This window comes from Echiichthys vipera (genome assembly GCF_963691815.1).
Source record: "Echiichthys vipera genome assembly, chromosome: 1".
NCBI classification, from domain to species: Eukaryota; Metazoa; Chordata; class Actinopteri; order Perciformes; family Trachinidae; genus Echiichthys; species Echiichthys vipera.
The window spans coordinates 22,200,576-22,227,351 of record NC_139826.1 but is presented as its reverse complement, the minus strand read 5'-3'; the positions used below and the strand labels follow the sequence as shown (position 1 = coordinate 22,227,351).

Sequence of the window (26,776 nt, the reverse complement as noted above, 5' to 3'; positions counted from 1 at the left end):
AGAGGAGACGTGGTGTTAGACAGGAAGGCTTAAAGACGGAGCAGATTCGGATCTGATAGACAGCTAGCGATGGACTAATTAAAGAGGCCCTGCTATGTGCCAACACAACCATTTTAAAAGGTAGCAGGGAGACTCCGGCAAGATGGCCTCCATATAGACAACATGACGTTCCTGCAGTAAAGGAGGCTGAGCTCTAACCTACACTGTTCAACACGGGCGGCCATTCAGAGTAAACTGTTTTTCGTTCTTCTTTGCATTTCCAACACCTGTTTAAAATTGTTGGCAGTACATCACTGCTGTACACTGTGTCTGTACATGAAATAATGCCTGAAATTACATTAAAAGATTACGTGTCATTCAAATTAAAATGATGTCTTTTGTTTTATTCAGGACAAGAAAGTTAATAAAAACAATAAAAACAATTAATGCCTTTTGGCAACAGCAAAAGGGGATTTCAAGACGGCACTTATCTTTTCTTGTATAGCTTGACAGCTCGGATGAGTTTTTGTGGAATTACTCATTTATTAATATTTAGCTAATTTGCAGCTCAGGGAGTGGAAGCAATGTGAGGCCATGTGTGTTATTTTTACAGGGAAAATAGTGAATGTTTAAAGTGTGCACTCTGGCTAACAGTCATTTGGTTAAAGTAAAATATTTGGTGAATCTGAGGGATAATTTAATACTTACAAAGTCATTCCCATAAAGCAACATATTTCAGAGCAGAAGAGGCAGAAAAAGTACCTGTCTTGTCAATTATTCAAAGAAATTTAGGATTTGATAAAATTTGAGAAAAAAATTGATAATGAAAAGAACGATTTTTATTTAAATGCATAAAAGTTTAGTAGATCTAAGCTATAGCCTACTATCCAAATCATCTGCATTTATGAAAGCAATAAGAACACTGAGTTAACTTGATTTGGTGCATTTCGTTGTTTTAGGTTTGTTCAACAAAGACTTTTGCGAGCGGACGACTCAACAGCAAGAACTACAGTAAGATACAAAGACTCAGGTATCAAAGGGAAGCATTGGACAGCATCGTTCACGTGTGTTTTAATACACTACAGCAGGGCATCTTTTGGACCTTTAACTCTGACATATAATTCCTCTATAAAAGAGAGAGGGACTGATTTGTTTTAAAAGTGATTCCCATGCTTATCGTGATCTCACGAGAGAAAACAAAGTTTGTCCTGTCTTTCAACAAGTGAAATCTCCCAGACAAAAAAAAAGGGGAAACAGAGAAGATATTAGAGCTTAAAGTGTGAGAAAATCTAAACTGTGGTCTGGCCTTCTACGTATAGTAATGGAACAAATCAGCAAGCCCAAGTAAGAGAGGGCAATTTCAAAGCTGTGCACAGGGGGGTGTTCAATAAACTGAAAAAAAAAGATATATATATGTATATATATATATATATATACGTATAAAATGTTGTTGCATTCAGCTAATAACTATTTAATGATCAGTTGATCAAAAATAATCGATTTACTATCACATAAGGTTAGGAAAAGCATCACATTCTCACAAATGACAAACTGGAACTCGGAAAAGTGAGGCGTTTTTCACTGAAAAATAACTAATTGTGTGTCATTTGCATATTTTTCATAACCCACCTGAAAAGACATGACGTCCTCATGTGTTTATTCTCATTAATGCAGAAAGCTGAGGGTTTGGAGGTCATTCCTGCTTTCGGTTATCTAGCTTTATGATGGATGATTAACACTCATACAGCTAGATAACCAAAGACAGGAACAGGCTCCGTTGTTTGCTGTAACAGCAAAAGGAAAGCCTGAAGCTTCCTGTGAACAAAGAAAATGATTAAGGACTTAATGGTTGCCTAATTACAGGCGTAATGCAACTAACAATTATTATTATTATTATTGTTAATCTGAAATACCTCAACCTTGAAATGTCTTACAACTAAAACATGCTTTTTTAAGCCGTAAGATTTTTTCTTCATCTAAATACACATTTAAAATGTATTATTTTTCTTGCAGTAACAGACAAACATCAAGTCTTTATGAGGTTATTAAGGTTATTACAATTAATTACATTTAAGGCCAATACAGACTGCTAACTAACAACCAACCACAAGCATTTTGCCAGCTCTTACTGAACTTTACATTACTACTTTAAATAATATATACATATCTATGTGCCTGTTTTTGTCTCCGCACTGCATCTCCCCCTGCTTTGCTCTGCTTTAACATTTTAATTAGCTCCACATGATATTTGTCTCTACAGTAAAGGGTTAGTTTAACAATAACGATAAAACTTTACAAATCTTTGGGATTTGTACAGTCAGAGGCCATAGATGGCCATTGTGCTGATGCCTTGTGTTAATGTATTTAATCTGACACTTTTCATCATTTACAACCATACGATGATGCAATACTTTGATTCACATGATGTAATTGTGATGCTGTCCCCGAGATAAGGAATTCTGACGCTTACGGATCATCTTTCTACAATTCCTTCCTTCAAATGCATTTTCTTACAAATGAAAGAGCCAAAAATCATTAAAATTATTTTATTTATAGGCTATTTTAATGTATACCTTAGCTCTAAATAACCTCGCTATGAACTCACGCTTTTCTTTGTCAGTACTCTGCGTATGACGTCGGTCGTTTTAATTGGGGATAAAATGCACTGACAAGGCATGCGTCACTTTCTTTGTATATCTAGGAATAAACTCTCATACACGTGACACATTATATTAGCTTTTTATGAACATATCCAAAAGACAACAGACTTGAGACTGACCATTTTTTGACAAGCAGGACACAATAATAAACCTCACACTGTCGCCTTCACTGACTCATGGAGGTTGTGAGGCGCTCTTTATAAGGCCTGTAGCTTCATAATGTTGTCTTTGTGATATTGGGAAACCATATCTAAAAACTCCATGTGAGATTTTAATGCGAGAACTATAACCTAGACATTATTGCCCACTAGACTTGATCTATTGGTTGTGGCTTTGACCCTATCGGAAACATTAGACTTGAATTATGATGATATATAAATGAATGCAGGCTGTTTTTAAACATCCTGGTGCTAAAACATGTCTAATATTAGGCTGAGAGTGAGATGCATTTATTTAAAAAAAAACATGCATGATATGAACAGGTCAGACCACTGCATGCATCTCAAAGAGACTCACTTTGACATCGTGCCCCGCTGCATCCATGGAGACTAAAAACATCCACATGTGGTGCTGAGGACAGCGTCGTTTCAGGCTCCAGATGTGCAGGTGATCACCGGAGTTCGCGTGCAGGTGCAGCCTCGCTTTGACAAACAGGTGAGCACGTGGATCAGATCGATAAATCCCCACACCGTCTGCCGAGGCTGGGTGGGTGAGATATCCTTGTTGAATTGTGTGTTTGTATCCGTGATCGGGAGATTTGCAAGTCCGTGCACGAGCAGACGAGAGCAGAGACGTGGGTCGGCCTTTTTCATCCGCAGTGTGGGCGAGTGTGTGCCCTCGGTCCGAGGTCCTGTGGCTGCGCTGTGTCCCCCTGACGGAGCCTCCAGTGATCTCCTCCTCTCACCTCCTCTCTGCCTCTTTCTCCCCCCTAAATGCTAAAGGCTGCGATGACGTCACACCCACGGCAAGTCGCTGATAACCAATCGCGTGTGGCCTCCCCGTGAGTGTGGTGAGATGTTCATTGTTTTAACTCTCTCTGTGAGGAACTGTACTGTAAAAAAATATATAATTAATTTATATATTTTTTATTATAAAGGTTGAATAAGTAGAATCTTAATTAAAAGCTATATTATTTAAAAAATAAAAAAAATAATAAACCCACGGGGCGTTTTGAGGGGTACAGAATTAAAGTATTGCTTTTCCATAAGAAAATATATTTAGTCTGAATGAATTTTTAAACATTTTGTCGATGAGTTTGACAGTGACTTCCTGTCACGTTCTGCTGGCTGTTGTGTCTGTTTTATTTTAATGGAGCGTTTGGACCCGGAAATCGTATTTTGAAAGGGTGTTATGTCAGACTTTACAGCCGGATAGCAGCTGGCATCGCGGTTTGCCAGGGTTGTCTGTTGCTAGGCTACAGAAACAAGGAATCATTTTGAGTTGACAGCTAGCTAATCGATCACACACCACTCAAAGAAAGACTTCAGTTGAAGACTTGCTAACGTTAATACTGTTGTAAAATGAATTGATAAGTAGAACTTAGTCGTTAGCTTGTATGATTCATCGCTTGACACACTTGGCAACAAACCTGGCAACCCGGCTGCTGGAATAGTTTTTGTTGTTGCGACTACGATCTTGAGACACTAGATGGCGGTGTTCTGCTTATTCTCTATATTCAAACTGTGGCGCATGTTATCTGCGCTTGAATTCTTATTTCAGTGTCATTTACATATGACAACGTAGATGTGACATTGTTTAGGAGAACAAACAAAGTGGTTTCTACGTCTTAACTGTAAAAAAATAAGAAATAATTAAAAAAAACTTTATACAGAATTAGAAAATGTCTGACTTTGTACAATTAGATTCGATGTTGTGTGTATCTCTAAGGCCAAACATGTTCTCCTCTTTCATTTGCTCATATACATTGTACTGCTCATTATAGACTGCTGAATAATATGCTTTAAAGCTCTCTGCCATAATCGGGTCAGCCCTTGCTTGTGGTGTATCCGTGTTACAGTAAAACCAACTCATTAAGACTTTGCTCTAGTGTACCACTTGTCATATTCAAGATAGGAAATGACATTTAATGCTTCATAGGCCTCTAGGAACAATGATTTTCTTGGTTTAATGGCACATTACACACTGTCCAACTCCATATTCTTAGGTAATGAACCTTTTCCTGCTGCATTAGGGAAGTTTGTTTCCTTGATGGCTGATATTTCAATTTAAACTTAAAATACATTCTCACCATACTAGTGCAGTAAAGTGTAGCTCAGGACAATCCCTAATGTAATTTAGGGAAAATTTTTATTTTCCCTAATGAGTTAAACAGAAATTGTTTATCTTTCTATGAGGATGAGCTCAAACCAGCAAGACTCTATATAGCATGATACACTGTACACCACCCCTCTTGTTACATTGGAGTGTTCAGAGTCCTGAAACAAAATAAAACAAAAAAAATCCAAGTTTCAGTCCAGGGAGAAATAAAAAAAACCTGTTGCTCGACCCTCAAAGAGATGATTACGAAATATTCCAGAGTGGTGTGAAACACTGAGGATATACCGCCCTCTGCTGCTCGGATAGTGTCCACACTGTCACAGGTTTTCTCTGTACCCCACTGTGGGGAGATGACCAGTTAAAAGACATATGCTGCCTTGTCCTCATTGAGTAATCGTCCACTTGAATGTAACAGGACAGATAAATTGAGCTTTTATTCATTCATATTATTTTTGATAACACAGATAAAGGAATAAACTGAATAGCAACAAACCAGTCTCTATATAAAAGCAGATCCGAATGTTTCTTGAGGGTTAATCTTCTTCGGAGTTTGTAAACTATGGTTCCTATAATTCAGGGGCTTTATAAACAGATGGTGGGATGTTACCAGGGCTGCCACGCATCCAATATTATATAGGATTGTCCCATAAAAAATAAAATGCACTCTCCCTTACTATATCATTACAGGGTGTGACTTTTCCCATATTGTCGTGCTTCACTGTACTCTAATGAATACACTATACTACTTTTGACAAGATCCAGGTAGTAGGCTGTTTGTGATCATCTTCACGATAAAATGGTTGCTAAAGAGCGATCATCGCTTATTTTGGGGGATTGAATTTCCCTCCTAGAATAAGACAACACATTCAGCTGTGGCCTCCGAGACACACCTCACAGTTGCACATGCGTACACTTATCTGACAATTCACAGCTGCGTTTCATGAGTCATCTACATCAACTGTGATAACAGCCAACCTGAATATCGATTTTAAAAAGATAAGAGATCAAACGACATTATCATAACATTATTTCTCCATATTTGTTACTCTTCATGAAAAAAACACAAGTCAGATGAGTGTGATAGGCAAAAACATTTTAATATAAAATACTGTAGAAGGCAAAAACAATACATGATTAGAGCGTCACTTTGTAACAATGCAAATGAGTCACCTTTTATTGATTTTCATGGTTGGCAAGACTTTTTATCTACTTGGCATGAAACCTTCATATTAAAATCAGTGGGTGTCCTTAAAAAACTTTATATACAAGTACAAAAGTTGAAATACAAAAACTAAAGACGGGTAATGCAACAAAATATTTCAGAAACCACAGAACAAAAATCTATGTGAATAGTATTCAGTATATAACACATTTATTTTCAAACAGGATTCTTCCGCACATCAATTAATGCGTTGTTTGAAGCCAGTGGTCCGATGTTGAGGCTGGAGCGACGGGACTCTCTGCGAGACTTAACCACAGGCATAGACGGCCCGCCCCAGGACCCCGTACCAGTTTGAACTACACGGTTAATGGGAACATCCCCGCCCGCTTGAAGCCACAACTCCTCCATGACAGCGGGTTCCTCTGTGGGGAGAGAGGAGCGTCTCCACGTGGACGGGAGAGGGGTGTTCACCAGCTCACGCATTTCCTCCCTGGACCTGGAAGGTTTGTCGGACTGGCCCGTCCCCCTGCCTCCTGGGCTGTCTTCACGGCAGCGGCTCAGCTTCTCCATGCTGCCGATGCCTGCTGGTTTACCATCAGATGCCACAGCTGAGAGACAACACATATCAAAAGGAAAGTTAGAGCTGAGTGAACTTGAGTGCTACGACTTGGAGCTTGTTGAATATCAAAAAGAAATGTTAAGATATAGATTGAAGGGGCTAAAAATCTGATCAAAGAAATAGGATGTCAGATGATATTCACCAGTGTGTAAATGAAGAACTGGCATTCAGGCATGAACCAGAGCAAAAACAAATAACAGTTTGAAACTAAACAGCAGAACAAAAGAAATCAAATCAACTTTACTTACGTATATAGCACCTTTCATCCATTCCCTGCACCCTCATTCATGTAACACACACACACACACACACACACACACACACACACACACACACACACACACACACACACACACACACACACACACACACACACACACACACACCTTTTCTGACATTTTAAAGACATAATGACGAATTGATAGATTGATTAATTGATAAAATAGCAGAAAGAACAATGGATAGAGAACATAATCATAAGTTGCAGCCCTAATGTGCTGCAGTTATCTAACCATCGGAAAGATCTCTTCTGCTCCCTCAGCAGAAGGATGATACTGAGCTACTGTACGTACAGCACAAAATGGAGAGGAGGATGGAGATACAGTAGCTGCTGAGTCTCAGTTGACTCGAGAGACACAAAAGATTTAAAAAAAAAAAGGATTTGCCCGAAGATGTGTGGAAGGGTACTTGCACATGAAGTGGCAAGAAGCAAAGTACTGTATGGCTTAACAACATGGTTATCCGAAGCCATTTGTAAACAGAATGATAATGATAATCGTACATATCAAAAGCAAAAAACACATTGATCTAATAATACTTCTACCTTTTGCATGTTCCCTTGGTTGACTGACTGAACCACAGAGCTCCCTCAGTTTGTGGCTTAGTTCCAGATTTGCTGCCTTGTAGTGGTTCAGCTCCATGCTGAGGTTATGGATCCATCCTTCATACTGCCGCTGCCTTCCTGCCAGACCCTCATCTATTTGCTCTTTGGGGGCAGGAGACATACAGTTGAGGGTGCGCAAATACTATCAATTTCATCAGATGATTATGGATATAATTTGATAAAAGAATATGTATAATACATGCTAACAAAAAATGTTTCATTATTTGAATCCAACTTATATTCTACCTGTAAACCTGAAATACACGCAGTGTAGACAAGGAATGGAGAATATTTTTTAAGTTGTACAAGAATTTTTCACTTTTTAAGTGAGTGATCATTTTTAGTTCTTTTGTAAAAATCCATGTCATCCGCACCTCTGCACTGCTGTAGTAAGAGCTGCACACTCCTCTCGTGTTCCTTCTGCTGTTGTGTGAGCCGGCGATCTGTGTCCAGTTGTGTACGATCAAGAGCGTTCTCCAACCACTGCAACAGCTTCTGCTGCTCATCCAGCTGCATTTCCAGCTCAGCCAGGGCGAGCTGTAGCTTACGCTCCTCCTCACGCAGAGACACCACCTACAGGAAAAATCAATACTCTTCAGAGCACATATTGGCGAGTTCAGACCTAAAGAGTTACACCCTGCAAGGTCTGACACTGCTTAGCTTTATTTTGAAAGCATGAACAAGTGTTGTCACTACTCATGGTCATTTAAAATACATTAAAGTAGAGACGGTTGAGAAGTGAGACAGAGCAACTCATAGTCATTTTCCCTTTAACTGCACCATGTGCGTTTCATCACTGCTCCGGCTCATTAGGAGACTAGCAGCAGGTCCTGAGTGCATTGATTCCAATTGGAGAAGTGAACATGAACCACATATCTCCTAAATATTCTGACACCAAACTGGCATTTTTCAGAAGGCCAAATAAGGAGAAAATTAACTTTGTCTGAGACCCGTTTCTGTCCCAGCAACAAACTCTTCCACGCATCCAATATTATATAGGATTGTCCCATAAAAAATAAAATGCACTCTCCCTTACTAAATCATTACAGGGTGTGACTTTTCCCATATTGTTGTGCTTCACTGTACTCTAATGAATACACTATACTACTTTTGACAAGATCCAGGTAGTAGCCCTTCACGATAAAATGGTTGCAAAAGAGCGATCATCGCTTATTTTGGGGGCTTGAATTTCCCTCCTAGAATAAGACAACACATTCAGCTGTGGCCTCCGAGACACACCTCACAGTTGCACATGCGTACACTTATCTGACAACTCACAGCTGCGTTTCATGAGTCATCTACGTCAACTGTGATAACATCCAACCTGAATATCGATTTTAAAAAGAGAGATCAAACAACATTATTATAACATTATTTCTCCATTTTTGTTACTCTTCATGAAAAAAACACAAGTCAGATGAGTGTGATAGGCAAAAACATTTTAATATAAAATACTGTAGAAGGCAAAAACAATACATGATTAGAGCGTCACTTTGTAACAATGCAAATGAGTCACCTTTTAGTGATTTTCATGGTTGGCAATACTTTTTATCTACTAGGCATAAAACCTTCATATAAAAATCAGTGGGTGTCCTTAAAAAACTTTATATACAAGTACAAAAGTTGAAATACTAAAGACGGGTAACGCAACAAAATATTTCAGAAACCACAGAACAAAAATCTATGTGAATAGTATTCAGTATATAACACATTTATCTTCAAACAGGATTCTTCCGCACATCAATTAATGCGTTGTTTGAAGCCAGTGGTCCGATGTTGAGGCTGGAGCGACGGGACTCTCTGCGAGACTTAACCACAGGCAGCGACGGCGCCGGCCCGCCCCAGGACCCCGTACCAGTTTGAACTACACGGTTAATGGGAACATCCCCGCCCGCTTGAAGCCACAACTCCTCCATGACAGCGGGTTCCTCTGTGGGGAGAGAGGAGCGTCTCCACGTGGACGGGAGAGGGGTGTTCACCAGCTCACGCATTTCCTCCCTGGACCTGGAAGGTTTGTCGGACTGGCCCGTCCCCCTGCCTCCTGGGCTGTCTTCACGGCAGCGGCTCAGCTTCTCCATGCTGCCGATGCCTGCTGGTTTACCATCAGATGCCACAGCTGAGAGACAACACATATCAAAAGGAAAGTTAGAGCTGAGTGAACTTGAGTGCTACGACTTGGAGCTTGTTGAATATCAAAAAGAAATGTTAAGATATAGATTGAAGGGGCTAAAAATCTGATCAAAGAAATAGGATGTCAGATGATATTCACCAGTGTGTAAATGAAGAACTGGCATTCAGGCATGAACCAGAGCAAAAACAAATAACAGTTTGAAACTAAACAGCAGAACAAAAGAAATCAAATCAACTTTACTTACGTATATAGCACCTTTCATCCATTCCCTGCACCCTCATTCATGTAACACACACACACACACACACACACACACACACACACACACACACACACACACACACACACACACACACACACACACACACACACACACACACACACACACACACACACACACACACACACACACACACACACACCTTTTCTGACATTTTAAAGACATAATGACGAATTGATAGATTGATTAATTGATAAAATAGCAGAAAGAACAATGGATAGAGAACATAATCATAAGTTGCAGCCCTAATGTGCTGCAGTTATCTAACCATCGGAAAGATCTCTTCTGCTCCCTCAGCAGAAGGATGATACTGAGCTACTGTACGTACAGCACAAAATGGAGAGGAGGATGGAGATACAGTAGCTGCTGAGTCTCAGTTGACTCGAGAGACACAAAAGATTTAAAAAAAAAAAGGATTTGCCCGAAGATGTGTGGAAGGGTACTTGCACATGAAGTGGCAAGAAGCAAAGTACTGTATGGCTTAACAACATGGTTATCCGAAGCCATTTGTAAACAGAATGATAATGATAATCGTACATATCAAAAGCAAAAAACACATTGATCTAATAATACTTCTACCTTTTGCATGTTCCCTTGGTTGACTGACTGAACCACAGAGCTCCCTCAGTTTGTGGCTTAGTTCCAGATTTGCTGCCTTGTAGTGGTTCAGCTCCATGCTGAGGTTATGGATCCATCCTTCATACTGCCGCTGCCTTCCTGCAAGACCCTCATCTATTTGCTCTTTGGGGGCAGGAGACATACAGTTGAGGGTGCGCAAATACTATCAATTTCATCAGATGATTATGGATATAATTTGATAAAAGAATATGTATAATACATGCTAACAAAAAATGTTTCATTATTTGAATCCAACTTATATTCTACCTGTAAACCTGAAATACACGCAGTGTAGACAAGGAATGGAGAATATTTTTTAAGTTGTACAAGAATTTTTCACTTTTTAAGTGAGTGATCATTTTTAGTTCTTTTGTAAAAATCCATGTCATCCGCACCTCTGCACTGCTGTAGTAAGAGCTGCACACTCCTCTCGTGTTCCTTCTGCTGTTGTGTGAGCCGGCGATCTGTGTCCAGTTGTGTACGATCAAGAGCGTTCTCCAACCACTGCAACAGCTTCTGCTGCTCAGCCAGGGCGAGCTGTAGCTTACGCTCCTCCTCACGCAGAGACACCACCTACAGGAAAAATCAATACTCTTCAGAGCACATATTGGCGAGTTCAGACCTAAAGAGTTACACCCTGCAAGGTCTGACACTGCTTAGCTTTATTTTGAAAGCATGAACAAGTGTTGTCACTACTCATGGTCATTTAAAATACATTAAAGTAGAGACGGTTGAGAAGTGAGACAGAGCAACTCATAGTCATTTTCCCTTTAACTGCACCATGTGCGTTTCATCACTGCTCCGGCTCATTAGGAGACTAGCAGCAGGTCCTGAGTGCATTGATTCCAATTGGAGAAGTGAACATGAACCACATATCTCCTAAATATTCTGACACCAAACTGGCATTTTTCAGAAGGCCAAATAAGGAGAAAATTAACTTTGTCTGAGACCCGTTTCTGTCCCAGCAACAAACTCTTCCACGCATCCAATATTATATAGGATTGTCCCATAAAAAATAAAATGCACTCTCCCTTACTAAATCATTACAGGGTGTGACTTTTCCCATATTGTTGTGCTTCACTGTACTCTAATGAATACACTATACTACTTTTGACAAGATCCAGGTAGTAGCCCTTCACGATAAAATGGTTGCAAAAGAGCGATCATCGCTTATTTTGGGGGCTTGAATTTCCCTCCTAGAATAAGACAACACATTCAGCTGTGGCCTCCGAGACACACCTCACAGTTGCACATGCGTACACTTATCTGACAACTCACAGCTGCGTTTCATGAGTCATCTACGTCAACTGTGATAACATCCAACCTGAATATCGATTTTAAAAAGAGAGATCAAACAACATTATTATAACATTATTTCTCCATTTTTGTTACTCTTCATGAAAAAAACACAAGTCAGATGAGTGTGATAGGCAAAAACATTTTAATATAAAATACTGTAGAAGGCAAAAACAATACATGATTAGAGCGTCACTTTGTAACAATGCAAATGAGTCACCTTTTAGTGATTTTCATGGTTGGCAATACTTTTTATCTACTAGGCATAAAACCTTCATATAAAAATCAGTGGGTGTCCTTAAAAAACTTTATATACAAGTACAAAAGTTGAAATACTAAAGACGGGTAACGCAACAAAATATTTCAGAAACCACAGAACAAAAATCTATGTGAATAGTATTCAGTATATAACACATTTATCTTCAAACAGGATTCTTCCGCACATCAATTAATGCGTTGTTTGAAGCCAGTGGTCCGATGTTGAGGCTGGAGCGACGGGACTCTCTGCGAGACTTAACCACAGGCAGCGACGGCGCCGGCCCGCCCCAGGACCCCGTACCAGTTTGAACTACACGGTTAATGGGAACATCCCCGCCCGCTTGAAGCCACAACTCCTCCATGACAGCGGGTTCCTCTGTGGGGAGAGAGGAGCGTCTCCACGTGGACGGGAGAGGGGTGTTCACCAGCTCACGCATTTCCTCCCTGGACCTGGAAGGTTTGTCGGACTGGCCCGTCCCCCTGCCTCCTGGGCTGTCTTCACGGCAGCGGCTCAGCTTCTCCATGCTGCCGATGCCTGCTGGTTTACCATCAGATGCCACAGCTGAGAGACAACACATATCAAAAGGAAAGTTAGAGCTGAGTGAACTTGAGTGCTACGACTTGGAGCTTGTTGAATATCAAAAAGAAATGTTAAGATATAGATTGAAGGGGCTAAAAATCTGATCAAAGAAATAGGATGTCAGATGATATTCACCAGTGTGTAAATGAAGAACTGGCATTCAGGCATGAACCAGAGCAAAAACAAATAACAGTTTGAAACTAAACAGCAGAACAAAAGAAATCAAATCAACTTTACTTACGTATATAGCACCTTTCATCCATTCCCTGCACCCTCATTCATGTAACACACACACACACACACACACACACACACACACACACACACACACACACACACACACACACACACACACACACACACACACACACACACACACACACACACACACACACACACACACACACACACACACACACACACACACACACACACACACACACACACACACACACACACACACACACACACCTTTTCTGACATTTTAAAGACATAATGACGAATTGATAGATTGATTAATTGATAAAATAGCAGAAAGAACAATGGATAGAGAACATAATCATAAGTTGCAGCCCTAATGTGCTGCAGTTATCTAACCATCGGAAAGATCTCTTCTGCTCCCTCAGCAGAAGGATGATACTGAGCTACTGTACGTACAGCACAAAATGGAGAGGAGGATGGAGATACAGTAGCTGCTGAGTCTCAGTTGACTCGAGAGACACAAAAGATTTAAAAAAAAAAAGGATTTGCCCGAAGATGTGTGGAAGGGTACTTGCACATGAAGTGGCAAGAAGCAAAGTACTGTATGGCTTAACAACATGGTTATCCGAAGCCATTTGTAAACAGAATGATAATGATAATCGTACATATCAAAAGCAAAAAACCCATTGATCTAATAATACTTCTACCTTTTGCATGTTCCCTTGGTTGACTGACTGAACCACAGAGCTCCCTCAGTTTGTGGCTTAGTTCCAGATTTGCTGCCTTGTAGTGGTTCAGCTCCATGCTGAGGTTATGGATCCATCCTTCATACTGCCGCTGCCTTCCTGCAAGACCCTCATCTATTTGCTCTTTGGGGGCAGGAGACATACAGTTGAGGGTGCGCAAATACTATCAATTTCATCAGATGATTATGGATATAATTTGATAAAAGAATATGTATAATACATGCTAACAAAAAATGTTTCATTATTTGAATCCAACTTATATTCTACCTGTAAACCTGAAATACACGCAGTGTAGACAAGGAATGGAGAATATTTTTTAAGTTGTACAAGAATTTTTCACTTTTTAAGTGAGTGATCATTTTTAGTTCTTTTGTAAAAATCCATGTCATCCGCACCTCTGCACTGCTGTAGTAAGAGCTGCACACTCCTCTCGTGTTCCTTCTGCTGTTGTGTGAGCCGGCGATCTGTGTCCAGTTGTGTACGATCAAGAGCGTTCTCCAACCACTGCAACAGCTTCTGCTGCTCATCCAGCTGCATTTCCAGCTCAGCCAGGGCGAGCTGTAGCTTACGCTCCTCCTCACGCAGAGACACCACCTACAGGAAAAATCAATACTCTTCAGAGCACATATTGGCGAGTTCAGACCTAAAGAGTGACACCCTGCAAGGTCTGACACTGCTTAGCTTTATTTTGAAAGCATGAACAAGTGTTGTCACTACTCATGGTCATTTAAAATACATTAAAGTAGAGACGGTTGAGAAGTGAGACAGAGCAACTCATAGTCATTTTCCCTTTAACTGCACCATGTGCGTTTCATCACTGCTCCGGCTCATTAGGAGACTAGCAGCAGGTCCTGAGTGCATTGATTCCAATTGGAGAAGTGAACATGAACCACATATCTCCTAAATATTCTGACACCAAACTGGCATTTTTCAGAAGGCCAAATAAGGAGAAAATTAACTTTGTCTGAGACCCGTTTCTGTCCCAGCAACAAACTCTTGTTAGATCTGGAAACACAGCTAAGCTAACATCAACTAGCATTCGTGAATATCCAGATTTTTTTGTAATGCTGAACATGGCTGTTTACTGTTTAAATATCTAATATTGGCAAAAAAGAATATAAATAAATTATGCACCTATAACTTTACACCATCCATCTTCATGACATTCATTACATTTTCAAATGAGGCCACGCACATTTAGGAGACCAGACGTGTTTACCATTCCATTCAATTGGCGCTGCCTGAAATGTAGTATCTCTAGTTCAGAGAATCTTTAGTGTAGTGTAACCTACTAGCCAGCTTGACTAAAAAAACTAGTACATATGGCATTTTGAGATGTTGAAGTAGTTGAGAACAGGGTAAAAAAAATACAGCTTTATCTCATGTTGAGAGTTGCACATACCTTGTCAAAGTACTTGCATAGCAGAGATCTGGTCTCAGATGCAGACAGGTAACTGAGTTTGGCCATTAGGTTCATCTCCCACTGGGAGAGCATACTGGCAGAAGCCCTCAGCTGTCTCTGTCTCTGAGTGATGGCTTCATTCTTGTACTCAATAGCTGCGTCCAGAGCCTCGATTGCCTCGTCCAACTGGAAAAGTGTTCGCTCCTCCTACAAATATCAGAGGGAACAGATGGACTTAATGAGAACGAGAACATGAATATTCAGTCACAAACTGGTCATATCAGAGCCAATCGATAAGAATTTGTTACTAATGCCACATGTTTTCTAGTCATATTCCCTATTATTACCATGTGATATTTCATTCAGGTTTTCTGCACAGCAATATATATTTCTTTCCAATAACTTAATCTTTCTCTATGCTATAAAAACACATAAACACATCCTGTCATTCTTATTTCTGTTGGCGCTTGGACCCAGAATAATATCTGACCTCAGGTGACAGCAGGCTACCCTGCCGCAGCTTATCGTCCAGCTCCACTCTTTGTTTAAGCAGTGAATCTTTCTCTTGACGCAGGTTGGAGATCTCTTGGCGAATCTGTTGTGAATCTTGAGCACTGCCGCTGCGAAGAAGACCATTCCTCTCACTCAACTCTTGCTCAAGTGACTCAATGCGGCCCGTAAGCGTCATCAGGTCTTTACTCAGGGCCTGGAGGGAAGATAAATAAAAATGTTCAGCATTTGACAGTTGCCTGTGTCGCTGAATAGAGTTGTTTGCAATTATTAATACCTGACTGGAGCGAAGCCGCTTGGTCTCTAATCCGCTGCGTTCCTGTAGCAGCGCTTCTTTCTTGGCCAGGATTTGCTCTCGTTTAGTGAGCTCGCCTTCCAGATCTTCCAATTCTCTCCTCTGGCCCAGTACTCGCTCCATTTCCTCATCCAGCCAACGTTTTTGTTCCTCAATCTTCTGCTCACAAGAGGTCAAGACACAAAAGCCCACACGTCATGCAGAAATAGAGAGACAGACACACAAAGTGAGGCTACAGGGGAGCGAAAGCCCCACAAGCAAAATTCCACTGTTATCTTTACGAAAATGAAAAAGTCAGAATCAAACAATTTTCTTTGCTAATTTTCTTTCAGGATTTAAAGGTGGTTTGTTTTCTGAGTTAAAAGATGGGAGGAAAATAATCTCCAAGAGATTCTCGTCCCACCTGCTGCTCTTCCAATGAGATGACAGAGCCGTTACTGCCGCTGCGTCTCTGCCTCTGGAAGGCAGCGACCTCTTCTGTCTTTATTCTCAGGATCTTTTGCTGTTGCTCATTCTTCATCTCGAGTTCCTACAGAGGGGATGAGGTGGAAAAAAGTAGATAAAGGTCAATAACAGGACTAGTATAAAACAAAACTGTCTGCCTAACTGCCTAAGAGACATAAATAAGTTGATATGTTTTTTTTAAGCCATTGAAAGACATTTGGACTTTTAATAGATAATGGTAACATTTCACAACATTTGTTTTTACACACATTAAGAGGCAATAACTAGAACCATAAATCAATGGCATGCCAAACTTTGGCAGTGATATAGTAGTCAGTCATAGAACCATTTTAAGGGTTCCCTGCAACTGTACAGTTGTACAGTACAGTAAGTTTTGCAAAATATTTGGGACTAAACTGACAGAATGATTTAAAGGGATGATTTGCCCACTTTAAACCAGCTCTTTATCATGGCAATGTGGGCAGTGTGTACAGATGAACAGTGTTTGGCTTCCCTTCGCGACGGAAATCCCAGCAGATTGTAGCAGCCGAGGTCTGCTGAAATCAAATTTCAGCAGTTCATTATGATGCAAAACGACGCATTTTGCGTCGTCCAGCAGATCTTGGCGGACCTTTAATGCACACAGCCCATATTGCTATGACACAGAGCTGGATTTTAATCAGTAAAATATCTCTTCAAATGAGCTTCTGTTTTCTGCTTGAACAAAATATGAAAATGTATAAAAAAAGTAGTATGTGATGATGTACATTTCCTGCATAAATTAAGAGTTAGCTTCAGTACCAATAATTCTATGGTTGCAAATATCCCCAAAAATTCAACATATTGCTGTCACGCTTGGCCTGAGGTACCTTAACTCTGTGAGTTCTTCTTTGCATCTCGCTCTCCAGATGTCGTTTCTGCTGACTTTCCTGCCGCAGCCGCCTTTGAAGCTGCTCCTGCTGCTGCCTCATATTCTGAACACTTCGCTCCAGCTCTAACACACGACGTTCGCTTTGGGCAGGGAGGTTAGCGAGACGAGCGGTATCCCTCTGACGCTGACTTAGAACCTAATTCCAAACCATAAACATTTTGCTCTTATGAATAAGAATATAAATAGAAAAGTACAGAGTTTTCTTGTTTATTGAATATGGGTTTAAAATAGTATCTTAGCTGTACCCAAATATTCTTTCAGATACCACAAAGATCAGCATCAGTACATCTCCAGTTTTCTGGGGCCTATGTGTTGTTACAGAGCATGAATGAATGTGGCAGTCAAACCTGAACTTTGCTCTGAGCAGCAGCTATCTTCCTGCGACATTCCTGTGCTCTGGTCTTGTCCGTCGCACTGATCTCCCTTTCCTGCCTCTCGAGATCCTGCAGCTGCCGTTGGGCCTCCTGCAGCTCCTGTCGAGCCTGCACAGCTTCACTTTCCAGAGCTGTGATCTTATGGCTGTACTGCCTGTTCAGGGCCTGAGCATCCTTACCTAAAAAAAAGAACAAACAACAGATGTATAAAAACACAGAAGATGTCCTCCTATTTCGAAAAGATGCAGCTATGGAAAGGTAATGAAATTGAAATCGCTACCCGTTTTGACCAGCTCCTTGATGAGCTCTTCCTTCATACGGATTGTAACAGACAGCTCCCTGATCTTCTGCTGTGCCTGAAGAAGTCCCAACTCTGAAACACCTTCAAAACTTTTCAGACTTTCACGCACAGATGTCTCCCCAGTACTGGAGTTGGCTAAACAGGGATTTGAGAGAATACAAAGGAGGTCAGCAGGGTGGTTTCATGAGAAAGGGGCCAGAGCTTCAACCCGTCATGTGTGATCTCCCTCAAGATCAGGAATCCCTGTTTGACTCTCACTCTCCACTTGCGCATGAATTGGGTGTAATAATAATAATAATAATAATAATAATAATTGTCATTTGTATAGCAACTTTTAAAACAAAGTTACAAAATACTCCACAACAGCTGTGGATGGTCGCCTCGGTAGATCGCTCTTTAGCCGATTCTGAATTAATTAAAAGCCATACATAGCAAAGTAAAAATGTATTTTAAAAAGTAAACTTTAAGAAGAGATTTAAAGGAGGACTAATTTGTGGCTATGATTTCCTCCTGCAGGTCATTCCAGAGGCCGGTCGCCCCTGGTTTTTAGTCTAGATTTTGGAATCTCTAACAGGGACCCACCGGAGAATCACTTAGGGATAAACATTCATTGATATACATACTCAGGGGCCAGTACCATCCGGGCCAAACTAGGCAGCAAAAGCATATTGAACAGCTTTTAAAAGCCTGAGGTTACCATGACTCTATCAGGACAACAATTAACATTCGATTGCAAAAGGAACCAAAACAATAAAAAGCTATTTCAATTGTCATATCATATGTGGCTAGTGTCTCTGAAATTTAATTAAAGATCATTATCTGCAAAAGAAAAAACTAAACAAAAAAGTTACTAGTAGTATTCCTTAACTTGGAAATGGACATGCTCAGTAAACCAAAGACTGCATGCCTAAACATCAGAGGAGCAACAGTGTAGAAACCTACAAGATTTTAAACATGTGAAATGTTTCGGGGCAAATCTTGGCCTTTTGTTGCATATCATTTTCTGTGTTAACTGTTTACAGTAACTACGTGGATGTTTCTCAAGGCGTGAACATGAATTCAAAAACAAGTACACAAACAGTTTGGTTAATAACTGACTCTTGCCTTCCCAAACATTACTCTTCTTCTAACTTCTACCATACAGGGGCACCTTAAGTTCAGGTTGTTAGGCTTACATGCTTTTCTGGCTAAACGGGGGTGCAGGTCTGACTCATTCAGAGATATGAGCCCTCGACCACCAATTACTGGTCCTCCTGACAGCATGTCCCTCTTGGTCCAGGTCAGGTTCACCTGTCTGACAGAATCATAAGAATGTGCTCAGACTGTTAAGTGTGCTGTGCATTATTTATTTTATTAACGTACTGTAAGCTAAACAAAACATACTTGCGTTTCTCCTGGCTGAGGTTGGAATGACTGCCCTCTTCTTCTGTGTCCTGCATTTCTGCTCCTCCTGGGATCTCCTGCTCCTCATAGAGGCTACCATCCTGATCACCGTAGGGCCCATTACCGAGATAGCCCACTGGACTGACCTGTAACTAAACATATACATAAACCCACAGACCAACAAACAAGTCAGCTACAACAACATAAACTGGTAATTAATTAATTGATTTGGATGTGTTTAAAGATGATAGTAAAAACAAGCTACAATAAATGCTGTGGGCCTTTTTTTTAATATAAGATGGATTTTTTTTGATCCCATTGATGAGCATAAACCACCATTTTTTTAATCCACACCACAAACTGAAGGCCTAGCTATGCTTGCTGGTTACCTGTCTGTATGTGCCTCCATTCTGACTGTGTTGCATGGAGCCCATAGGTGCCGTGTGTGGTCGTGGTCTCAAGTTAAGGCCCAGGCCCATCAGCCCTGGAGTGGACAGAAGACACTGCAGCTCTACTATCAAGTCCTGTTGCTCCTGCAGCTTATCACTCTGAGACAAAAGGAAAGCAATTAAATAAGTAACTTATCACTAAAGGCAACGCATGCTCCAAATTGGTCCATATTACTGCAGGTCAGCTTGGTTAAACTGACCACACACATAATATACTGTAGATGAATGTGGCATGCCATGATTAAACTGAAACACTGCACTAATGAAAAAAAAAACAATATTAGAATTCCACTGGATCTCACCTGTTGCTTGTATTGCTCCATAGCGTCCTCCAGAGCTGCTAAAAAATCTGTGTTCTCTTCCTCCAACCGTTGGATCTGTGCTTGAAGCAGGACGACACTATCCTCTTTCTCTCCGTGCTCATGGCCCCATCTCTCCTCTGCAGCATCTGAATCCTGGGTAATATTTTTATAACAGATTCATAAAACATAAGATTCTTAAAACTTTAAAAAAATACATTTCCATGGGAGTGTTGAAAGAGACATACCTGGTTCCTCAGAGAAGGCCTTCCTCTCCTTATAGTAACACTGTCTTCAGTGGAGATGTTCTCAATGCCGCTGTCTGGTCCTGAGGCAGTGGTCAGTCCACTCCGCTCCTCCTCCACTGAATACAGCCACTCCTTCACTCTCAGACTCTGTTCTGCAGTCAGAGCCCCTTCACTTTGCAGCTCCTGCAGCAACCTGTGATATATTAATGATAGAACACTTGAAGTCAGGAAGCCTAAATGGATGAAATATAGCAAAACACACGTCTCACAGTCAGGATGAGACACCTGAGACATGCTACTGATTGAAACCCTGCCAAAAAAATCCACTTTACCAAAGAGTTTCATGTATTCCTTTCATCTCCTTAATTACCCTGGCAATTTTCTTCTTTTCAGCAGTAAGATGCACTCCATCAAAAGTTAAAATTACATTCCAATATTGTCTCTGACTGCGTCTAATACCTCTTTAACACAAATGACCAGGGTGAGACCAGGGTTATCTGACCCTTATTCAAACCTTCTTTGGTCAATTCAAACCAAGCAACTCAACTTAGGTTTAACCTGGGTCATTACAATTCAGAATCGACCTAGGCCTCAACCATAAACTGTATAAAAAAATGGATGTAGCCTCTTCGTCGAGGTCCAATCTCTCAACTTGATACAATCGTAGTCACCTATGGGAGTCGCCAACATGTCAGACTCTGCCTCATTTCCTCTTACCAAAAAAGGGCATGTATGTGACGTTGGGGGGGAGGAAGATACGTCCTTTCGGCTGCCGTATACCTCCGAGGCGAAGTGAGGGCCAGCGGCTAGCGTTCACTCTAGAGGCCACGCCCCCAATTATTCATCAATTATAACCTCCAATAAAATAAAAACTAGCCTGGTACAAACAAAATTCACCCCCCTCAGTGTTGTCATGGAGGTATGACCTAAACATACAGACTACAATGGTTTTTTTGTACCAGGCCTTAAATAAGTTAAATTATGCTGTGAAAACAACATGTTTAACATGGGGGTCAATGAGAAATTGCTCTATTATGAAACCTTCCCCTAGTGGCCACTCGGCAAACTGCTATTTTTGTCACTTCCGTATTGAATCAACCTGGAAATCGCTATGGTTGCGGCTTGGACTCAACCTAGGAGCAATAAACACAAATTACGTGGTACTTAGCGACCCTGGTAGTTTGCCATTCCCACTGAAATAGTCTCTTGTCCAACCATGTCCAACCCACCCCTCGACCTGGGTAACACCGAGTTGGTCAACACCAGTTAACCCTCAAGCACAAAATTCACCCCGATTCCACCCTGGTTGAACCCTTGGTGTTAAAGGGGTAAAAAATACACAAACAATGTTCAAAATGAAGATATATGTCAATGCCAAATATAAGCCTTTTATGCATTTAAAAGAAAGTAGAATATAATAATCATAATTAACACCTTTATAATAATAATACTCCTAACCCACAAATTAACTTGCCACTCACATGCTCAAGGACGTGCAGAAAAAATATCAGTAAAAACAGGCCATTACATCCTTACAGCCCAATTAAAATGTATGGAGACTATATTTAACTTGATCAATCAATGTGCTTTAACCTGTAAGCAGTGTCGGTGCATGTCCTGTAGTGGGCACTCTGGGCTTGCAGTCTGCTGATCTCTCCCTCTCCAAGTCGTGGTCTCCTGTTTAGATCGGCGTGAGAAATGATGCGGGTCTCTGAACGCTGGCGGTTTTCGAGGGCTCTGCGTAAGGCTTTGATTTGTTGCTCCAGTCCCTCCACCCGATCTGGCTCACGCTTGCAGTTGACTGTCGCCCGGTTCTGAATGTTTCTGGCCCTTGTGGCATAGTTCAGTGTATTCAGGCTCTCATCAAAGTCAGAGGAAGACGGGCTGATGCAGGCAATCATCAGTGTTTTGGAATTTCCTCCCAAAGAGTCTTTTAGGATTCTAGGTGAAACAAGGATTATAGAGATTAAACCAAAGAGACATTTTACACCTTTTTTTTCTAAAATAGAATAAACGTTGTCTTGGGCACAATAAAACAGTCTGTTGCTTCACATAAAACATCACATAGAATAATAAAATGGCAGCAAAAGTAGCACAAGCCCTGGTTGCTACAGAGCAGTGCAACCACATATTAAAGTGGTTTGCTAAAGTATCTCATGAGCACATTAAAAATGTACCTTGTGATTTTTGAATCTCTGTATGGTATGTGAGAGCCTTTTCTCTTAGGGTCCCCCAGTGCCCCGATAACATTCCCCAGAGCCAGAAGACCACTGTTAATCTGGATACTCTCTTTCAGTCTCTCTCCAGTGTTCCCCGTCTTTAGGATGCGCTCTGACCCCGCAAGGTCAACAAAGTGGAACTTGGAAGACAACATTTGTGGTCCAGCATTTGTAGCAGTCCCATAAAGACGAGAGCTTCCCCGACGCTGGTCCATATACACGGTAAAAATTGTGTGAGACCGGCTGGAGTTTGGATTCATCTGGGTTGCACCGGTGTGCCTGGCTGTGTTTCCTGACTCTAGTAAACTCAACACCTCATCGAGACCCTCCACCTCACACTCCTTTACGCCACACAAAACTATGGGAAAAAGATAAAATGAGGATTAAATGCAGTAAAATGCTGCTTAACGTTTCATAACACAACCACAAAGACATGCTTAAAGGCAATTCAGGCTGCCTTTTTCTTACCAATGTTGCCTTTATCCTCCCGGATACGGATGTCCTTGCTGGCTGTCTCAACCTCCAGTAAGTCCTTAAACTCCTCTTTGTAGACCTCCAGATAGGAGACCCGGACAGAGAAGTCTGTGAGGTCATTTTCATCTAGCAGCTTGAAGACATCTGCAACAGCCCTCGGGATAATACCCTGCTCCTCATCTCTAAAGGAACCTACAAACACAATGAAAACACACATAACTGAATGCAAGTGGTTTGTTACATTAAAACTCATTGACATGTTATGACAATAAAAATAAATAACTTACAAATGTTAGCTTCTCCAACAGTGTAAGTCTTGCCTGAGCCTGTCTGCCCATAGGCAAAGACTGTAGCATTGAAACCTTGAAAGAAAGCATCTATGAGTGGTTGAACAGACGAGGAATAAACCTCCTCTTGACAGCAAGTTTCTTCAAATAGGTAGTCACAGAGGAAGTGTCGGTCGTGGCCCAGAGTAACACGACACAGCTCCGGGTCCACGGTGATACAGCTCTCGTGGCAGTGGAGAAGCTCTTTAGGCAGCAGGGGCCGCACTCTAACAGCTACTTGCACTGCAGAATAATCCCCTCTGCCTTGGCCACTGGGCACTTTGGGAGACATTTCTGCTGCACCGCTGGAGCTCTGCTCTTCTGTGGTCCTCTGTTACGTATGGATCATCTTTGGGCTACTAGAGGGGATAGAAATCACCTGTCACCAAAGGTTTGTTTTTTTAATCTCATGTCATCTGGCTGAAGGATGTAATATGGCTTGTACAGCCAGACCATATTGCAACTCTGGAATATGGTCTGGCAATGCGAAACCATATTTTGGCTAATCGGGCAAATTAAACACCTGACAAATCAAGAAGCGTGTGCTCAGAGAAATTTCAGAGAAAACAAAGAGACTGTATGGTTTTGCAAAATCTTTGACAAATTCATACTGTCTCAAAGTCTAGTATATTGCAGGTGTGGAACAAGTACTCAGAGCCATTACTTAAGTAAAAGTAGTAATACCACACTCTAGAAATAATCTGTGACAAGTAAAGGTCCTGCATTCAAAATGTTACTTAAGTAAAAGTACAAAAGTATCAACATCAAAATGTAATGAAAGTACAAAAATTATTTTATGCAGAATAGCCCATTTCAGAATACTTGATTATACTTATGGACATTTTAATTTAAATATCACTTGGTAAAGGATGGTAAAGGTATTTTAGTTTATAGTTCTTTATATAAGGCTGTGTATTTTTAATCTAGAACAATATATGTTATTAAATTTGCTGATAATGCTTTGTATTAATAATATGAATTTGTAAAGTAACTAAAGTTGCCAAATATATGTAGTAGAGCAGAAGTGTAAAGTCTCATAAATTGGAAATACTCAAGTAAAGCACAAGTACCTGAAAACTGTACTTGAGTAAATGTACCACTGGTATATAGTCATATTGCCCTGCCTTGATTTACAGTATACTGTATCATGCCGTTGTCTTTCCGAGTTGTGCATGTATACACATTTTGCATGCATATTTACACCTAAGGCAAGTTGCCCGTGTGTAAAAACCTGAGCATCAATGCAGCTGTCAGTTTGCAAGTATGTGAGCGTGTGTTAATGCAATCTCGGTGTTGCTTCCTATCACACACCTTTAAGCGAGAATAAGTGAGACATGGGAGACATACATTTTAGTTTCAGTTCAGAGGTGGCAATGCATAAATGAGCTTGAACATGCATGGGCCAGTAACAGACTTCTGCTTTGACCATGTTAGCAAGTTGAAGTTAGCAAACGGAGCCCCCCGTTAGTTATCATTGTTTAACAAAGTAAACACGTTAGTATCCACAATGAACACACGCGGGTTTTTTTTTACCCTAAATCTCCCATAACAAGAAGTTTATTCTAATCTCACACATTTGCTGATCGCCTGTTTCGCAGATTACTTCAGCTAAGCTAAAGTTAGCAAAGTTAGCCAGCAGTCCGAGCAACAAAATCAAAACAGGAGGATGGATATCTGTGTCTACAAGTGCTGCGGTTACATGATCCTGTAAGAGAGGCGCTAACATTAGACAGCATGCATTCAGGGGGCCGCTAACAGTTAACACGACTTACTTTAATGTCGCAGAAGTACGACAGGGATTCAGGATAACACTGGAGGTTTTTTTTCTTTTGAGTGGAAGTTGTGTGGAAGTTGTGGGGGAGGAGCCCGAGAGTTTGGGCTGAATGTTGGGTGTGGTCTCCGGAGAGCATCATCATGACTGAGAGGGATCAGTGCAGAGCATGGTGCAGAAAAGTCACACTAATTGTTACCTGCTGCAGCCAGAGGCGACTCTAGGGTCTGTTGGGCCCCTAGGCAAAAATTCACAGGGGCCCCTCTAAATAAATAATATGACTCCAGCAAAAAAAATGCAAAATTTTAACTTTTTTGTGTGTGCACATTTAAGTTATTTTCAAACAAACATTAAACAACTTGTGATTCAAACATATTAATAAACAGAACAATACAAACTTGGGTGGAGTCAGGTGGGGCCCCCTTAGGGAGGTCAGGTCCTACTGTCATTGCAAACTTTGTGCATTGTCACGTCGTAGTTTAAACTTTGTCAGCTCTCCGGGGCCCCCTACTGGCCTTAGGCCCCAAGAAGTTTCCTGCCTGCAGAGATGCAACTGCAGAATTCAACACAGAATTATTACACAGTAACAAGAAACATGTGCCCTGGAATATTTGATAATTTATGAAACACAATATGTAGTTCAATCATATTACTGTAAAGTGTAACTGAACATGCAAAAGACATGATAACGCATTCATCAGTGTTTTACATCCATAATAGTCTTTTACAGTGAGCACATCAGTGTTCAACTGGTTTTGCAGAAATGTCTATTCATATAATGGTGTGTGTGTGTGTGTGTGTGTGTGTGTGTGTGTGTGTGTGTGTGTGTGTGTGTGTGTGTGTGTGTGTGTGTTTGATTTAGACACACCTCATTTTGAGAGGACATTGCATTGTTTACAATGAAGTTTTATTGTCACATGATATTCATTCAACTGTGCATGTTACAAACGGAGACAATGCACAAAGTGACGAAAACAGCACATCAGTTTGAAAATAGAGGCAGCACTTTGGGTGAGCAGCAGGGGGCAGTGTAATACTGTGGGGTTGAAAATGCACACAGGTTTTCTTTTGCATGACTTACACTTAGACATAAACTCAACAATCATTATACTTTGACTGGACAGTAATCGAGAATGCACTGAAAAGAGAGAGGGGTTACAGACAGTTTCTGATTTTGGATTAAAAAATGAGGTAAGTTATAAACTCTTATCCTGTCTGCTCTGTGCTGCACTGTCATGCAGTTTAACTGACCACAGCAACTGTGGGCACTGCTGGCAGGCCTTTTCTTTCCTTCCTCTCCACCACCTGCATGCCCACATTAAATGGCCCAGAGCCAAACTGACTGAGGAGTCCTGTCTGCACTTTCTGGAGCCTCAGCAGACCCAGTCACACTCTCCTTTGTTCTGTTATACTTCAGAGGAGACTGAGGTATTTCCTTTCAAAAGTAAGAACCAGTGATAACCCAGTCTGCTGTGGAAGAGAGTGTGCTGGTTTCTTATGACGGTACCTCACAACCAGACTGTGATCAGGATTTTGATTTCAGTTCCCATACACACTGTCAACGCTTTATCTGTACGGTGTGACTCAGCCACATTGGAGAGAGCAGTTAGAGAAAGGGTGGTGGAAATGGATAGAAGGTGGAGAAGGTGGATGTAATATG

General features: G+C 41.0%; 3 protein-coding genes across 3 annotated transcripts; all 3 read right to left on the bottom strand.

Moving 5' to 3' along the window:
* Nucleotides 1–6,294: 6,294 nt before the first annotated feature.
* LOC310951739 (kinesin-like protein kif7) lies at nucleotides 6,295–8,834 on the bottom strand (the record flags this gene model as incomplete). Its single annotated transcript, XM_083920130.1, has 4 exons — nucleotides 6,295–6,686; nucleotides 7,521–7,682; nucleotides 7,955–8,153; nucleotides 8,820–8,834. The coding sequence occupies 4 exons, from the start codon at nucleotides 8,832–8,834 to the stop codon at nucleotides 6,295–6,297; spliced, it is 768 nt and encodes a 255-aa protein (XP_083776256.1).
* A 285-nt stretch (nucleotides 8,835–9,119) lies between these two features.
* LOC310951731 (kinesin-like protein kif7) lies at nucleotides 9,120–11,863 on the bottom strand (the record flags this gene model as incomplete). Its single annotated transcript, XM_083920119.1, has 4 exons — nucleotides 9,120–9,696; nucleotides 10,571–10,732; nucleotides 11,005–11,182; nucleotides 11,849–11,863. 4 exons carry the CDS (start codon nucleotides 11,861–11,863, stop codon nucleotides 9,299–9,301), a joined length of 753 nt encoding a protein of 250 aa, XP_083776245.1. The 3' UTR covers nucleotides 9,120–9,298.
* Nucleotides 11,864–12,148: 285 nt separating this feature from the next.
* kif7 (kinesin family member 7) lies at nucleotides 12,149–25,196 on the bottom strand. The gene is made up of 20 exons (XM_083912718.1): nucleotides 25,118–25,196; nucleotides 23,307–23,704; nucleotides 23,014–23,211; nucleotides 22,504–22,903; nucleotides 21,920–22,267; nucleotides 20,327–20,519; nucleotides 20,082–20,234; nucleotides 19,720–19,878; nucleotides 19,331–19,482; nucleotides 19,123–19,241; nucleotides 17,927–18,082; nucleotides 17,620–17,825; nucleotides 17,211–17,408; nucleotides 16,301–16,426; nucleotides 15,880–16,056; nucleotides 15,583–15,798; nucleotides 15,093–15,299; nucleotides 14,086–14,284; nucleotides 13,652–13,813; nucleotides 12,149–12,725 (listed from the first exon to the last, which is right to left on the bottom strand). The coding sequence occupies exons 2-20, from the start codon at nucleotides 23,635–23,637 to the stop codon at nucleotides 12,328–12,330; spliced, it is 4,098 nt and encodes a 1,365-aa protein (XP_083768844.1). The 5' UTR covers nucleotides 23,638–23,704; nucleotides 25,118–25,196; the 3' UTR covers nucleotides 12,149–12,327.
* Between the last annotated feature and the right edge of the window lie 1,580 nt (nucleotides 25,197–26,776).

Coding starts and splice junctions, on each gene's coding strand:
- kif7 (XM_083912718.1), bottom strand. CDS start 23,637: ATGTCTCCCAAAGTGCCCAGTGGCCAAGGCAGAGGGGATTATTCTGCA. Junction 19,483..19,719: donor ATGGAGGCACATACAGACAG/GTAACCAGCAAG, acceptor GTATATGTTTAG/TTACAGGTCAGTCCAGTGGG. Junction 18,083..19,122: donor CCGTTTAGCCAGAAAAGCAT/GTAAGCCTAACA, acceptor ATCCCTGTTTAG/CCAACTCCAGTACTGGGGAG.